Genomic DNA, 18,170 nt, shown 5'->3' on the forward strand with positions numbered 1-18,170 from the left:
TATATATATATATATATATATATATATATATATATATATATATAGTGGCATAGCGACTGGTCATGTGACTAATGGGCGGTATGTATCGCAGAGGTGGGGGGCCCTGTGATGGAAGCCTGGGTATGTTTTGCTCAAGCAGATCTACTGCTGAGGGATTTATTTACATTGGGAGGCTTCCAGGTGATTGGAGAGATGGATGGGTCCAGTCACCCACAAACCCACCCAAAGAGGCGTGTTTGAACACGTAAGATGGTTTTGTGTTGAAGGACCTGTGGTGATGTCACGCTCACCTGACTGGCCATGTGACAGGTACCTGGGTGTGGTTATACCTATGTAAAGGAGGTGTGTGTAGCACATGGTGGGAGTGTTTTGGGAGTCTGTCAGGGTGGACACACTTCCATGTGTCCTGGCTGGACACTGCAGAGTGGCCTGTGTGTTGGACGGTTCCACGTGGGGACAGACGTCCTGGAAGCACACAGAGACCATATTTAGGCTGGAGAGCCTACGTGCTGGACATAGCACAGTCTGTGTGCCCACAGACCTGAGAGAGCGGAGCTCTACTATGGACATTGAGGATTCATCTATCTGATGTAAGACTGTTTACCTCTTGTTCCTGTTGCTATGTGGTTTATGGAGCAATAAACCCCGTGAACTTTTAATGGAACGTGTCTCCTGAGTGTCACCCGCCGCACCTGAGCGAGTACAACCCCTAGAATATATATATAGGCGCAAGTGATATTAACCCGAAGATATTTGCAGCAAATAAAACAATACAACAAAATTGTCAATAGAAAAACATCTTATATATTACATAATTTGCGCAAAAATACCTTAATGGGTTATGCATATAAATAACATATTTATTAGAAATACAATAAAATTCTGCCGATCAATGATAAAAACAGAGGCAGAAAAGTCCAAATGTGCACACGGTCAAATAAGTCCAAATGCAATCCTGAGCGCTTGGTGCTCAATCACACTCGAACGCCGCTGGGAAGAAGGCTCAAGAAGCGTGTGTCACCGGCCGGGACCACGCTCCTGAATTAACTCTTTCTGCTGCAACATTTATCTTTGGAGAAGAACCCCGTATTGTGGATTCAAATACCACGGTGAGAGAGGTAATCTCGACTTCATGCACTTTTATGCAGGTTTATCTGCAAGCCTATTAACTTTGTGGAACTCTGTGTAGTAGTTGTTAAAACAGGACACGTTCTGGCGTAAATGCACCAGACATTCAGGATTGTATCTAGACCTATTGGACCTCTTAAATTTGGACTTATCTGACTCTGTTTTTCATTTTTTTTGTTTATTTTTGATCGGCCGAATATAGATTTTAATGCATCTGGAGTTAGTGCACCTAGCGCTCAGGATTGCATTTGGACTTATCTGCCTCTGTTTTTATCATTGATCGGCTGAATTTTATTGTATTTCTAATAAATATGTTATTTATATGCATAACCCATTAAGGTATTTTTGCCCAAAATATGTAATATATAAGATAGTTTAGATTTATTTTACATGTATTTTCAAAAAAGCCAAAGCAAAAATGGACAGCCTGTAGATACTATTCATATAAAGCATATGTGTATGTGCCATGTGCTGGCATGTTGGGCCATCAGCAAAGACAAAATATACACTATTCTCAGGGCTGGAAGGTATAAAAAGCAGAAAGGATGTGTCCTATGGCCACCATCACAGAGATCTAGAGGATTTCCACCACTCAACCTGACTAATGGTCAACACTACCACTGAGAAATTATATCTTCTGCACCACTATCACCGAGACACATGGGATCTTAAGCACTCACCATCCCTAAAAGCTACACTACCACCACCACCAAGATGTAGAGGATTTTCACCACTCACTATTTAGAGACCACTACCACTAAGACCTATGATATCAACACCACTCATCCTCTGTAGAGGTCACCACTTCCACCGAGATCTATGGAATCTCCACCACTTTCCCTCTCTAAGGGTCACACTAGAACCACCACTAGGATGTAGAGCAGTGTTTCCCCAAACTACAGTCCTCTTGGACCCCACGGGTCATGTTTTCAGGGTTTCCTTAGAAATGCTCAAGTAGTGGAAGTATCATCAAGGCATCAAGAATTGTCTCACCTGTGCAACACTGTGGAAATCCTGAAAACACGACTCGTGGGGTCCATGAGGACTGGAGTTTGGGAAACACTGATGTAGAGGATCTCTGCCACTCACTTTCTAGGGGCCACTACTATCACTGAGTCCTATGGGATCACCACCACTCATGCTCTCTAGAGGTCGCCACCAAGACCTACTGTATCTGCACCACTGCTGGGCTCGCCACCACCAAAGAGATCTAGTGGATCGCCACCACCAATTACCCCCTCTAGGGCCCACCACTTCCATTGTAACCTATGAGATCTCCATCATTCAACCTTTTTAAGGCTTATACTACCACCACCAAGATGTAGAGGATCTCCACCACTCACTCACTAGGTGCCACCACTACCACCAAGACTTTTGATATCTTCACCACTCACCTTTCTAGAGGTTACAACCACTTAAACCTCGGTGCTCTCCAAACTCACCATCTCAATGGGTTACCATCACCATAAAACCCTATGTGATCTCTACCAATCATCCTCTTGGTCCTGGTGTCTGGTGAGGTAGGATTTAGCCCCTCCACAATATTGTTTGGCCAAAGAGCAATCACTAAGCTTAAAGGGTCATTCACAACATTCAAAGTTTATTACTCATCTTATCGGTGGGGTCAGACCTCATTAAACCCAGGGAACTGTTGAAGAAAGCAGTGCACTGGACTTGGCTAGACTACATCAGTCCCATGGACAATGAATCGAGTGCAGACAGGGTATTTCAGACCTGAGCTTTAGGGATCAGTGAGCGTTTCAGCACTTCGACCCCCACGTTGCTCACAATTCTGTTTTGAGAGTTGGTGGGAATCCCAGCACATGGACCCCCACAATCAGCAAGTTATCACATACCCTATGAACTTTAAATATTGGGAATTATCCTTTTAAGGGGTTTTCCAGGGAATAAAAATGATTTTTCCACCACTATAGTCAGTGATGGACAAAGAGGTCCTTTCTGGCCATTTCCAATGTGAGACAGCAGCAGAAATTACACACCAGCGGGGACCAGATAAACGTCCGATCAGGAAAGGAAGGTGACTAGAACTTCTTTTATTTTCCTGGCGATATTGAAAAAAAGCTAGTTGGTACTTGGCTGCAAGTATGCAAATCACACGAGGAATAAGTGATGATGGGACAACCCCTCTGAGCTATACCAGCCCTCTTCTGTGTCATGAATGATGCAGAGACCTATAAGGGGGCTGGCTTAGCTTTTTAATTTGAAGAATTGATGACTATTGCTGGTGTTCTGTATGGATCATTTAAGTAGCCAGCCGCCTTTTCTGACATGGCTGATGCAGAGATCAAAAAGGGGACTGGATTAGCTTTTGAAATTTAAGAATTGAGGACTACTGGAGGCGGTCTGTAAGGATAATTTAAACAGCCAGGCCCCCTTTTTTCACTCTACATTAGCCATAACAGAAAAAAAGGGTCTGGATTACCTACTGAAAAAAATCAACAGTCCCGCAATATCACAAGCTAAGATAGCCCCCTGCATTAACCAAAACAGAAAAGGGGGCTGGCTTAGCTATTGAAATGAGCCAGACAGCCATCCCCCTTTGTTCTCATCACTGATCACACGCTGACACAGAGAGCTCTTTTCTGTGCCAAAACAAACTTGAAGTTCTGGCATCTCGAGATCGGGGCAGATAATTTAAGGCAAGTATATTAGCAGAATTTACTTATTTCCCTATTACACACATTTAAAAACCTTTTTTAAAGTAGGACAACCCTTTAAGGACATATAAATGGTTTTACATTAATTATCCCCATCTCCATCATCACTGAGTGCGGTTTTTGCTCAGCACAACTATGTGTTACACAAAGGCCTCCATAACAAAATTTTAAGACTTGGGTTTCCAGTCCTAAAACATATTATTTCTACAGTCATATGGCCATAAAAAGTTACACTAGTTAACTTACAGAAAAGTATTGCTCTGTGTCCTCCCCCCCCCCCCCCCCAACAGGGGAAAGTAAACTAAATCTAAGTCTTCCTGACCACCCCAGGCTTTGACACCGTGCACTCTCTTACCGAGCTGGGGCTTGAATGACGTCTGACTTTGGGAGACTCCTTCCCCACGGAGGCACTCTTAAAGTTAATGCATGCATTGTTTTCAGAGTGCACTCTCTTCACCTGGTTTGCTGATTTTTCGAAAGGGTCAAAACTGCTCTGAGTCCTCTGAACCCGGACTTTCTTGTCTTCAGGAATGGTGTCCAATGGTTTGATCACAGAGTCCATTCCCTGACAGTTCCGTGTGGACATCTTGGTGACACATATCTACAAGGGGGTGAGAAGCAAAAAAAAAAAAAAGCTTAATGTAGAAAATAAGTCAACATAGATTCCAGCTAAGCAATAATAAGCAGACGTACATCGTATCCTCGAGGTCGGAGAGAAAAATTGCTTTTGTTCGATACCGCGAACATGTTCCTTTCAGGATGATGCATTGTTTGTGGAGGACTCAACAATGACTTCAGTAATCAATCCCTAAGTTACAGAAACACGAGACACTATCTGCCTGGTGTAACCCAAACAGAACCATCGACCGTCACCTAATACAAGCTGCATCTGTCTGTTCTACAGCCCTGAAAGAAAGGTTCACAGCTAGCTAAGCCTACAGTCATGGCCAAAAGTATTGACACCCCTGCAATTCTGTCAGATAATACTCAGTTTCTTCCTTAAAATGATTGCAAACACAAATTCTTTGGTATTATTATCTTCATTTAATTTGTCTTAAAATGAAAAAACACAAAAGAGAATGAAGCAAAAAGCAAAAATTGATCATTTCACACAAAACTCCAAAAATGGGCCAGACAAAAGTATTGGCACCCTCAGCCTAATACTTGGTTGCACAACCTTTAGCCAAAATAACTGCGACCAACCGCTTCCGGTAACCATCAATGTGTTTCTTACAATGCTCTGCTCGAATTTTAGACCATTCTTCTTTGGCAAACTGCTCCAGGTCCCTGATATTTGAAGGGTGCCTTCTCCAAACTGCCATTTTTAGATCTCTCCACAGGTGTTCTATGGGATTCAGGCCTCGACTCTTTGCTGGCCACCTTAGAAGTCTCCAGTGCTTTCTCTCAAACCATTTTCTAGTGCTTTTTGAAGTGTGTTTTGGGTCATTGTCCTGCTGGAAGACCCATGACCTCTGAGGGAGACCCAGCTTTCTCACACTGGGCCCTACATTATGCTGCAAAATTTGTTGGTAGTCTTCAGACTTCATAATGCCATGCACACGGTCAAGCAGTCCAGTGCCAGAGGCAGCAAAGCAACCCCAAAACATCAGGGAACCTCCGCCATGTTTGACTGTAGGGACCGTGTTCTTTTCTTTGAATGCTTCTTTTTTTCTCCTGTAAACTCTATGTTGATGCCTTTGCCCAAAAAGCTCTACTTTTGTCTCATCTGACCAGAGAACATTCTTCCAAAACGTTTTAGGCTTTTTCAGGTAAGTTTTGGCAAACTCCAGCCTGGCTTTTTTATGTCTCGGGGTAAGAAGTGGGGTCTTCCTGGGTCTCCTACCATACAGTCCCTTTTCATTCAGACACCGACGGATAGTAAGGGTTGACACTGTTGTACCCTCGGACTGCAGGGCAGCTTGAACTTGTTTGGATGTTAGTCGAGGTTCTTTATCCAACATCCGCACAATCTTGCGATGAAATCTCTTGTCAATTTTTCTTTTCCATCTACATCTAGGGAGGTTAGCCACAGTGCCATGGGCTTTACACTTCTTGATGACACTGCACACGGTAGACACAGGAACATTCAGGTCTTTGGAGATGGACTTGTAGCCTTGAGATTGCTCATGCTTCCTCACAATTTGGTTTCTCAAGTCCTCAGACAGTTCTTTGGTCTTCTTTCTTTTCTCCATGCTCAATGTGGTACACACAAGGACACAGGACAGAGGTTGAGTCAACTTTAATCCATGTCACCTGGCTGCAAGTGTGATTTAGTTATTGCCAACACCTGTTAGGTACCACAGGTAAGTTACAGGTGCTGTTATTACACAAATTAGAGAAGCAGCACAGGATTTTTTGAACAGTGCCAATACTTTTGTCCACCCCCTTTTTTATGTTTGGTGTGGAATCATATCCAATTTGGCTTTAGAACAATTCTTTTTGTGTTTTTCATTTAAGACAAATTAAATGAAGATAATAATACCAAAGAATTTGTGTTTGCAATCATTTTCAGGAAGAAACTGAGTATTATCTGACAGAATTGCAGGGGTGTGAATACTTTTGGCCATGACTGTATGTAATGCCTTATAATAAACATCTCAAAATTAAAGTGGACCTGCCATCAGGTCAAACATGGCCAGTTATTGCTTTTGTTTTATTCTCGCCTTTCCCCTGAGTAATCTAGTTTTCGTTTGTTGTAAATCCGCCATATGGTTCCAGAGATATAGACCTTTTAACTTAATGTTAATTTTTTATGGTCTTTACAAAGGGGCGTGTCCTTAGGTTGCACTGTGAGTCCCGCCCCTTGGTAAAGACCATAGATAAAAATTAACATAAAAAATATAACTGTCCATATCTCTGGAACCGTATGACCGATTATTAAAAAACAAAAAGTTAAATACTCAGAAAAGCGGCAAGAATAAAATAAGAGCAAATACTGCCCAATTTTAACCTGGTGAAAGGTCTCCCTTAAAGTGCAGATCAACCTATGGATACAAATTAAAATACAGCAGTAATTCCCAATTGCGGAGGGTTGAGATATTATAACTCGCCCCTAAACAACACATTGCACATACAAAAAACGTAAATCTGTATAGTTACATCTATACTTCTTTTACATTGTGACATGTTGCAGATTATGGTTTGCATTTACAAAATTGTGAATGTTCCCAGTCGAGCAGTTACCCTAGGATATACAACGTAATAACCGACACTGAGCACCAAAATAAGATTTATGCCACCCGCCCGCGGACACTGGGTGTCCTGTGTGTGAGAACTGCTCATTCGGAAAAGATTGAGCTGACTCAATAAATAGTACGGCCAACATTTTGCTTTGTTTGCAGAGTTTACCTGAAGGTTGTACCGCATGAGTCCATCACGTCCAACCAAAGTCACATCCACGACAAAAACTGATGATTACACGAGAAACATCACTACAATCATCAGCACACTATCAAGTAACTAGGTGAAGAAAAAAAAACTTTTAAAGGGAATGTGTCATCATAAAATGACCTGACTGTTACGTCAGGTTTTTTATGTAAAATATCATTTTAAATTTTTTTTTTTTCTTTTACATAAGACTAGCTATATTAAATAAAAAAAAGTCAGAAATATTAACATTTTTACACTGGACACTGGGTCTGAGAGTTAACGGATACGTCTTCTTCTTTTAAGCAGCCACCTGGACATAAGCAGCAATAGACTGGCTCTGACTCATGAACTTGCATAAAAGTATTTTCTTATTTTCTAGGCAAGTCTGATCTGGGCATAGGTCATTGTGCAGGGAGGAGGTGGGCTGTAACATCATCTATTGTGAATGGTGCATCTTGTGTATGTGCTGTATATAGAGGTGGATCCTCTGTTATCTCCTGTATATAGAGGTGTTATCAGTCATTGTATAGGAGGAGGAGGTGAGCTGTGACATCACCTATTGTGAATGGTGGATCCTGTATTATCTACTGTATATAGAGGTGTTATCAGTCATTGTACAGGAGGAGGTGGTGAGCTGTGACAACACCTCTATGTACAGTAGATAACACAGGATCCACCATTCACAATAGGTGATGTCACAGCTCACCTCCTCCTCCTGTACAATGACTGATAACACCTCTATATACAGTAGATAACACAGGATCCACCATTCACAATAGGTGATATCAGTCATTGTACAGGAGGAGGAGGTGAGCTGTGATATCACCTATTGTGAATGGTGGATCCTGTGTTATCTCCTGTATATAGAGGTGTTATCAGTCATTGTACAGGAGGAGGAGGTGAGCTGTGACATCACATATTGTAAATGGTAGATCCTGTGTTATCTACTGTATATAGAGGTGTTATCAGACATTGTACAGGAGGAGGGGGTGAGCTGTGACATCACCTATTGTGAATGGTGGATCCTGTGTTATACACTGTATATAGAGGTATTATTACTCATTCTACAGGAGGAGGAGGTGAGCTGTGAGATGTTACCATTCATTGTAAACTTGTCTGTTATGTTAATGAGACCGCTGAAGAGTCCTCTCTGTACAGAACAGGAAGAATGAGATTAGTATTTGGTGTAGTGGTCAGTGTGAGAAATGCAAGAATTTTTTTTTTCTACATAATGATTTAGAAAATTGAAAAAAAGATGAGCAAAAACTATTAAACAACATGCAACATAAAAACCAGACTTAAGCATCAGGCCATTTTCTGATGACACGTTCCCCTTAAATATATTTTTATGGTGGACACATATTGTACATAGATGTTAGTGCTCAATGGCAGCAAATCTATCCAATGGTATACATGGAATTTACCTTGGCATTATAATTATATGTGGAATTTATTAATCCACAAAAGGATAAGTGCAAAATATATTCGATTACTCAAAATAATCATTCAGTCCTCTCGGACCTTGTTCACATTAGTATTCGGAATAGACCAGCAGTAATACCAGCAGTAATGGGCCAACGTCTCCAGAAGTCACTATTAGAGTGCCGTAGTTAATTTCCTACATTTTCTTTAAAGCCACCCGTCACAATCAGTCAACTCATAAATCATCTCCAGAGTTCACAGATTAAACAGGAAGGAACGGATACAAAATATCCGTGTGTGAACAAGTCCCTACCGAGTCCGCAACATTGAAAGCATGAAATTTTACAGGTGTACGGCTGGAACAGCCGACAGAACTACAGGAAAAGTGGAGATAATTAACGTCTAAGGTTGAGAATATCACATCTAATACATCTAGTCGTCTTCCGAGCAGACATTTCACAAACAGATGGCTGCATTAGTAAATGTATTTAGCAGCAGGAAACATGTGAATAAAATTTGAATATGGTAATAAAGCGCAGGTTATGTAAGAAATATTCCTGACAGCATATAAAAATGAGGCATCTAGGTCTTCGCCTGCTGATAAATTGTAGGTAAAGGCAACCTGTGACCCTCCACCCGCTGCGGCAACCTGTGACGCTCCACCTGTAAGAGGGTGAACTGTAGTTCCACTGAGAGGGCACTAGGACCCTGTGGTTTTTGCCTGCTGCAGCAAAGGACAGACACTGCCAGGCCCCTGGACACTATGTGTGCTGGTGGGTGGGGTCTGGTGTCGGGTGTGAAAAGTGTCAGATAAGGAAGAGAGAGCAGAGAAGAAAAGGCGGGAAGAGAAAAGGAAGCAGCAGTGTTATTGAAAGAGACTGTGTGAATTTGCTGCCAGTGTGTTGGAGAAAAGCTTTCGAGAGGAATTAACTCTGTGAGAGACTTTTTTTGTTGCTAACGTTTTTCTGGGAAAAGTTAACCTTTTATTTTGGAAGACTGAGACTTTACTGAAAACCCACTGTGTATTTGAGGGTCTGTGGAGTCCTTGTGCATTAAGATGAGAAACAAGTTTGGACAGACTGCTGATATAAAGACGGATGGATTGTTGTAAGAGCATTTCTAGGAACTACAGGAGTAGAGACAACTTCTTGAGGCCACTAAACTAAGTCCCCGGCGTTTGGGCTCGGCATCGGCCGACAAGACGGAGAAGCGTGCTGTAACTTATTGGTGCCGAAGACTTGGACTGGCTGCAGCCTGTGTGGAATCCTGCCTGAGAGAAGACTCATCTTAGGTTAACGGTACCATAGTCATAGATACCCGGGTATCCCTTTTCAGAGTGTTTAATCGTTACTTTAGAGGTGTATTGCATATTAGATGTGTGTAAGTTATACTCAGTGTGTCATTCCAGGGGCTCCCTTGATAACACTACATTCAATTTACATCTGTTCTTGTATTGAGTTGTTCTGTGAGGTAAATTGATTACTAGCCTGTTGGAGTATACAGTTCTCAGGAGACCTTGGAGTGGCACAGTGATTTCAGCTGCTGCTGAATTAGTGTATCTTTTGGGTGCATCTGTCTGAGTATTCCTCATATTACCTTACTTATTCTGCCTTTGAGTAAACAACTGTTGGGGATTTCTGCCTTAGTCTTGGTTTGTGACTCACTGGATCTTATTCGGACCTCTGGTCATTACATTTTTGGCATAGTCGGCAGGATCCAGTGTTTGTCATGGACGAAGGCGAGGGTAGAAACGACCCCGCTGTATCCGCATCCTCCTCGGGGGTTGGGGTTCCCCTGGCAGCCGCGGCGACTCCGGGAGGGTATGTGCCTGTAGGAGCTTTACTTCAGCACATGCCGAAATATGATGGGCGCAATATGGCATTGCAAGATTGGGCCGAGAGGGTCCGGAGTATTCTGCGCATGTGTAATTTGACCACCGCATTACGCGCTGAGCTGGCATTAAATGCACTGGAGGGCGATATTAGGCGTATGGTGATGGTGCACCCAGAATCAGAGAGGGATACGTTAGAAAAGATTTTGGAGCTGTTAGAGGGGAGTTTGGGGGGCCGAGCGCGTGTGGCCCAGCTTCGGTCCCTATTCTTTAATCGTCCCCAAAGAGAGTGTGAGTCCCTGATGCAGTACTCTAATATCTTGCAAGAGACGTTGAATGAGATGCAGCGACTAGACCCGGGGGCCATGGGGGCGTTCCGGGAGGTAGACCGCTTGCTCCGGGATCAATTCATCACCGGGTTAGCCAATAGACTTCTCCGGGACAAACTGTTGGAAATGGCCCGGGCTACACCAGAATTATCTTTCTGGCAGATTTACCGAGCTGCAGTGGAAAGGGAAGATAAATCTGCCCATGTGCCCGAGGGGTCAGTGAACAGTGCCCAGCTGGAGGAAGGTGGGTCATCGGGGTCAGGGGGAGAGGGGCTGGTAAGCGTGGTACAAGCTTTGCGTGATGAGGTGAAGGAGTTGAAGCTGAAATTGTCTCAACTGACAGTTGGTCCCGCCTATACCCCCTCACGGGGGCCTTCTGCCCCACCCCCTGGAACGGTGACCCCACAGATGGCCAGGTCGCCCTATCAGAATGAGTCAAGCCCTCGTCCACGAGGAACAATTACCTGCTGGAAGTGTGGGCGCCAGGGACACATCTCTCGTTACTGCCGGACGCTTGCAGCCCCAGAAACCCCGTCGCCGGCTTTAAACTTCCGGCCGCTGCCATGAGAGGGCAAGCAGCAGCGGCCCCACCCGCACAAAGCCCTCGATGGGATGAGCAAGATTTGTTTGCATGTAGTCCAGTGATGGAAGCAGAGTTTGAAGGGCGGAAGATGAGGTGCTTGGTTGACACGGGATCCGAATGTACTATAATGCCTCTAGAAGTATATGAGAGATACTTCAGTCGGCTAGTGATGCCAGAGGATGGCCGAGTGATACGACTTACCGCCGCAAACAATGGTCAACTGTTAGTCAAGGGGATCGTGTGGATGCAGCTAAAAATGTTTGGTCAAGAGCTGGGGCAGAAAGGGGTAGTACTGGTGGATCACCCCCCTAGAAGAGGAATGGAGGTGACGCTCGGAATGAACGTGCTGCGAGACTTGAATCACCAGATTTATGCCAGTGAAGGACCCCGATACTGGGCCCGTGCGACAAGACACCGACCCACACAGAGAATTTTACACTGTCTAGTGCTGAGTTGCGACTTGCTGAAAAGTGCGGTCCCAGGTGGCCGGGTGGGCCGGGTCCGAGAGCCATCGCGGGCCCCGATCCTGCTGGGACCCAGACAAGAGGAACTCTTAATGCTGCCGGTGGGAGCTGCACAGAGATTGAAGGGGCTTGAAGTGCTACTTGAGCCCGCCCAAGAGGGGTCCTCATTTGCCAAAGTACATGTGGCCCGGTCTTTGGCGATTGTGAAGAATGGACGGGTGCCGGTCCGATGCATCAATGTTTTAGATGAGGCTGTTACAATTCCCGCTGGGACCATACTGGCTGAACTGTTTGTGCTGGCAGAGAAGGTGCCGGAAAATGCAGGATTCGAACTGCGACCAGATCAACAGTCATCCTGGACATTTGCGGTCGAGGTAGGCCGGACTGAACCTCCTACTGAGGAATGGAATGGTCATGTGATCATGGAACAGATGGGGGTGGATCGGGAGAAGCTGACCCCAGTGCAGTTGGAGCAGTTGGAGAGAGTTTTGTGGGAGCATCAAGAGACCTTTTCCCGACATGGAGAGGACTTCGGGTGCACCCAGACGATTGAGCATGAGATTCCAACGGGGGATACTCCACCCATTAGAGAAAGATATCGTCAAATCCCTCCGGCGCTCTATCAAGAGGTGAAGAGCATGGTGGCCAGTATGCTGGACAACCAAGTGATCCGAGAGAGCCGGAGTCCCTGGGCGGCCCCTGTAGTCTTGGTCCGCAAGAAGGATGGGACACTCCGATTTTGTATGGACTATCGAAAATTGAATGCCCACACCGTACGGGATGCATATCCTTTACCCCGTATTGAAGAATCCCTGTTCGGAACCTCATTTGAAGATCATCTGGAGAAGCTGCGTCAAGTTCTCCGGCGGCTCAGGAGCTACGGCCTGAAAATAAAGCCAAAAAAATGCCAATTGTTACGAAACCAGATTGAGTATTTGGGACACCTGGTGACTCCGGACGGGGTACTACCTATAGCCAGTAAGATTAAGGCGGTACAAGAGTGGCCACCTCCTTGTGACCTGTGAGAGGTGCGGGCCTTCCTGGGCCTAGCAAGATACTATCGGCGGTTTGTGCCTAAATTCTCACAAGTGGTGGGTCCCTTGAACGAACTTTTGAGAGGGACAGCGCTGGGTCCTCGAAACCGCCCCATTCCATGGGGGCCCCTACAGGAAAAGGCATTTGATGAAGTGAAAACCGCCCTCACGAGTGCCCCATTGCTGGCATACGCCCGGTTTGACACCCCTTTTTTGTTGTATACCGATGGTAGTCTTCATGGGTTGGGGGCAGTACTAGCACAGGTGCAGGACGGCCGAGAGCGAGTGATTTCTTATGGCAGCAGGTCTTTAAGAGACTCCGAGCGAAATCCGGCTAATTACAGCTCATTCCGACTGGAATTACTGGCCCTGGTGTGGACAATGACAGAACGCTTCGCCGAGTATCTAACAGGGGTTGAGGTGCTAGTCATGACAGATAACAAACCGCTAGCTCACTTAGAGAATGCAAAACTGGGAGCGTTGGAGCAGCGGTGGGTCGCCAGACTGGCCAAGTTCAATTACCGCATTAAGTTCCGCTCTGGTCGAGAAAATGGCAATGCAGATGCATTGTCAAGAGTGCCCCTTGGGTCATCAGGGGAAGATGTTGACGAACAACTTGAGGACACTGAAACTCCAGCTTTGGGGCAGATACCTATCTTCCAAAGTGTGGTACACTCAAGTGGGGTGGCCACCGGAATGCCCTGTGTCCTGGGTAAAACACCCTCAGATTAGACAAAAGTCCAGGATGAGTGTCCGGACGTTGCACTTGTGCGCCGTTGGGTACAAAACAAGGTCTGGCCCAGTGCAGAGGACAAAGCTCAGTTGTCCATGGAAGGAATGAAACTCCTTCGACAATGGGATAAATTGTGTGTGGAACAAGGTCTTTTGTATCGTAAGGTGTACCTGCCATCTGAGCTGCAGCATCGGTACCAACTGATAATTCCTGTGGGGATGGGTCCCGTGGTTGCTCGTGAGGCGCATGAGAAGGGGGCCCATTTTGGAAGTGAAAAGACACTTCAGTGGTTGCAACGAGTCCTCTATTGCCCTGAGTTGGGAGGGATGGTGGCCGACGCTTGTCGGCAATGCCGAATTTGTGGGCTCAACAAAGGCCCTGAACAGCGGGCTCCCACACAGTCTATTAAGACTTCAGCTTTACTGGAGCTACTCATGATGGACTACGTTTTGATAGGGTACTCTACGTCAGGGTACTCCTATTGCCTGGTGATGACAGATCACTTTACCAAGTATGCTGTAGCGGTGCCGACAAGAGATCAGACGGCCAAGTCGGCGGCTGAGGCCGTGTGTCGACATTTCTTCCAAATGTTCGGGTGTCCGCAGAGAGTACATTCAGATCAAGGGGCCTGCTTTCAGGGGACGCTGATGAAGGAGTTGCACCAGCTCTATGGTATTGAGCAGTCGAGAACAACGCCTTACCACCCTCAGGGTAACGGGGCGTGTGAGCGCTTTAATCGGACCTTGTTGCAAATGTTGAGGTCCTTAGAGGTCAGCAACAGACACGCTGGCCTGAGTATCTCCCCGAATTGATGTGGGCTTACAATAACAGGGTGCACAGTACTACTGGTTACTCACCCCACATGTTGATGTTTGGTAGACCTGGCCGAGACATTGAGGATTTGAACATGCCGGATCCCTCCTCCGCCCCCCTTCGGACTGCATCCGAGTGGGTACGAGAGCATCGGCGGGGGTTGAGTGTGGTGCATCAGGTGGTGGGTGACCGCCTACGCCAGGTGGTCCATAGGGACACGCGACCCGTACAGAGTTGTTCTCTCCGGGAGACAGAGTGTTGGTGAGGACAAAACGACGGTCAGGAAAGCTGAGTGACCGATAGGAGGCGATACCGTATCTGATAAAAAAAACAGGTGAATCCTGAGATTCCAGTGTACGAGGTCGAGCCGGTGGGGACGGGGGGGCCAACCCATAATTTGCACCGTAACATGCTACAACGGTGCTGGTTTGAAGATTCGGCGCCTATTCCCCTAGAGCCAGAGGCCGTGTCCCAAGGGGCGGGAACTCTGAATGATCTTGAGTTTGATGGTGTGCTTGTTCCTGCGCCTGATTATTTGCCCCCTTCGACCAATCTGGCCTTGTGTGATGAGAATGTTGAGGATGTGGAGGATGCTGTTGAGGAGAGCGCATCAGGTCGACTGCTTGGTCCTGACGCTGTATCGCGGGACATCGAACCGCAGAAGGAGGCAACTCCACTTGCGCCCGCTAACACGACCACGGAAGCGACTTTAGCTCTCTCTAGGGCTGCACCTGTTGATGTAGGACTCAGGAGAACTACACGATCTACGGCTGGAATACCGCCTCAGCGATATGCTCAGCATGAATTTGAGTGGGAAGGTATGTCGAGGACGCCAACCTCTAGTGGGGTGGCATGTAAGAGGGTGAACTGTAGTTCCACTGAGAGGGCACTAGGACCCTGTGGTTTTTGCCTGCTGCAGCAAAGGACAGACACTGCCAGGCCCCCGGAGACTATGTGTGCTGGTGGGTGGGGTCTGGTGTCGGGTGTGAAAAGTGTCAGATAAGGAAGAGAGAGCAGAGAAGAAAAGGCGGGAAGAGAAAAGGAAGCAGCAGTGTTATTGAAAGAGACTGTGTGAATTTGCTGCCAGTGTGTTGGAGAAAAGCTTTCGAGAGGAATTAACTCTGTGAGAGACTTTTTTTGTTGCTAACGTTTTTCTGGGAAAAGTTAACCTTTTATTTTGGAAGACTGAGACTTTACTGAAAACCCACTGCGTATTTGAGGGTCTGTGGAGTCCTTGTGCATTGAGTTGAGAAACAAGTTTGGACAGACTGCTGATATAAAGACGGATGGATTGTTGTAAGAGCATTTCTAGGAACTACAGGAGTAGAGACAACTTCTTGAGGCAACTAAACTAAGTCCCCGGCGTTTGGGCTCGGCATCGGCCGACAAGACGGAGAAGCGTGCTGTAACTTATTGGTGCCGAAGACTTGGACTGGCTGCAGCCTGTGTGGAATCCTGCCTGAGAGAAGACTCATCTTAGGTTAACGGTACCATAGTCATAGATACCCGGGTATCCCTGTTCAGAATGTTTAATCGTTACTTTAGAGGTGTATTGCATATTAGATGTGTGTAAGTTATACTCAGTGTGTCATTCCAGGGGCTCCCTTGATAACACTACATTCAATTTACACCTGTTCTTGTATTGAGTTGTTCTGTGAGGTAAATTGATTACTAGCCTGTTGGAGTATACAGTTCTCAGGAGACCTTGGAGTGGCACAGTGATTTCAGCTGCTGCTGAATTAGTGTATCTTTTGGGTGCATCTGTCTGAGTATTCCTCATATTACCTTACTTATTCTGCCTTTGAGTAAACAACTGTTGGGGATTTCTGCCTTAGTCTTGGTTTGTGACTCACTGGATCTTATTCGGACCTCTGGTCATTACACACCCGCTGCGGCAACCTGTGACCCTCCACCCGCTGAGGCAACCTGTGACCCTCCACCTGCTGCGGCAACCTGTGATGCTCCACCAGCTGCGGCAACCTGTGATGCTCCACCAGCTGCGGCAACCTGTGACCCTCCACCTGCTGCGGCAACCTGTGACGCTCCATCCGCTGCGGCAACCTGTGACGCTCCACCCGCTGCGGCAACCTGTGACCCTCCACCCGCTGCGGCAACCTGTGACCCTCCACCCGCTGTGGCAACCTGTGACGCTCCACCCGCTGCGGCAACCTGTGACCCTCCACCTGCTGCGGCAACCTGTGACGCTCCACCAGCTGCGGCAACCTGTGACCCTCCATCCGCTGCGGCAACCTGTGACCCTCCACCCGCTGCGGCAACCTGTGACGCTCCACCCGCTGCGGCAACCTGTGACGTTCCACCCACTGCGGCAACCTGTGATGTTCCACCCGCTGAGGCCACCTGTGACCCTCCACCTGCTGCGGCACATAAGTCCAAACCAACTGCAGCAAAACCTCTACAATGCCTTGCCAATATGATCGTGTAGTCTGACTTAACATTATTCTACATATTTTACAGATCTTCACATACCGTATATGTCATCTGAGAATATGTTCACAAATATATATTTTTTTTTGCAAGGATTCAGTGGAAAAATCCATTTAAAAAAAAAAAAAAACACTTCAAATTAGCTTGCAACTAGAGATGAGCGAACTAGGTCAGAAAACGTTCGCCAGTCTAAAATTTAGCACGAACGTAGCTCATTCAGATTCGTGTTCGGATTCCCGAGGATTTTTCCTAAAAATCATCAAGAGTTCAGCCAAAGCTTGGTAAATCATTGAGTTTCCACTAAGGGCTCTTTCAGACGTCAGTTGTTTTGGTAGCAACTTGGTCCATAAAACGTCCCGCACACATAAACATTGATGTAATCCCTGTGTCATCGTTGTGACACGTACCGGCTCTTGGGAATCAGCAGTACTGTTTGCGGAGTTCCCCGGTGCTGGATGCTGAAGATAAATCACATCACTGACCCCTGCTCCACTGTCACAGCTCACCTCCTCCTCCTGTACAATGACTGATAACTCCTCTATATTGATAGCTAACAGGATCCACCATTCACAATAGGTGATGTCACAGCTCACCTCCTCCTCCTGTACAATGACTGATAACTCCTCTATATACAGTAGATAACACAGGATCCACCATTCACAATAGGTGATGTCACAGCTCACCTCCTCCTCCTGAACAATGACTGATAACTCCTCTATATACAGTAGATAACACAGGATCCACCATTCACAATAGGTGATGTCACAGCTCACCTCCTCCTCCTGTACAATGACTGATAACACCTCTATATTGATAGCTAACACAGGATCCAGCGCTTGTATTTAGAAAATAAAAACAGATTGGGAAAAATAATATGTATTATTATCTTGGCATAAGTAAAAAAAAATTTAAACAATACTGTAGGTGATAGGTGACAGACCGGTACAGACATGTTGTACTCTGCATTCTATTTAAGCAAAGAAAAACAAAAAAAAGCAACATGAATAATGCCAGCAGCGAGACTAATAATACATTGTGAGATGTTATGTAAGTACAGAGAGAACATTTACGAGCTTTTCTATCACTTGCGCTAACATTTCTATTACCAGAGCGGACAGTGCGTTCCTGAACAATTATAATTACTGTAATCACTAAAATAATGATATATTAGTAATCGACCAAAAGTAGAAAGCTGCAGGTTATGGACAAGTAGCAACAACTACGTTAAGATTATATAAAAAGGTACCACGTCAAACCTGATGTCACTGCTCCACCACGGGGAGAGCGGGAAGCAGCCAATCAATATGCCAGCCAGTGAATACCCCCAAACCAACGAAACCA

At 45.9% G+C, this 18,170-nt stretch overlaps 1 protein-coding gene across 5 annotated transcripts in view; it reads right to left on the bottom strand.

Annotated features, from left to right (window-relative positions):
* The window catches only part of CDK14 (cyclin dependent kinase 14), a 484,203-nt gene that overhangs the window by 351,701 nt on the left and 114,332 nt on the right, over positions 1-18,170 (bottom strand). For 3 of the 5 annotated variants that reach the window (XM_077268229.1, XM_077268231.1, XM_077268228.1), the window contains one exon: positions 4,162-4,407. In XM_077268229.1, coding sequence (XP_077124344.1) covers positions 4,162-4,407 — 246 coding nt within the window. The remainder of the gene's footprint in view (positions 1-4,161; positions 4,408-18,170) is intronic. The other 2 variants (XM_077268230.1, XM_077268232.1) reach the window with 1 other exon arrangement.

This window comes from Ranitomeya variabilis, chromosome 6 (assembly GCF_051348905.1).
Source record: "Ranitomeya variabilis isolate aRanVar5 chromosome 6, aRanVar5.hap1, whole genome shotgun sequence".
NCBI classification, from domain to species: domain Eukaryota; kingdom Metazoa; phylum Chordata; class Amphibia; order Anura; family Dendrobatidae; genus Ranitomeya; species Ranitomeya variabilis.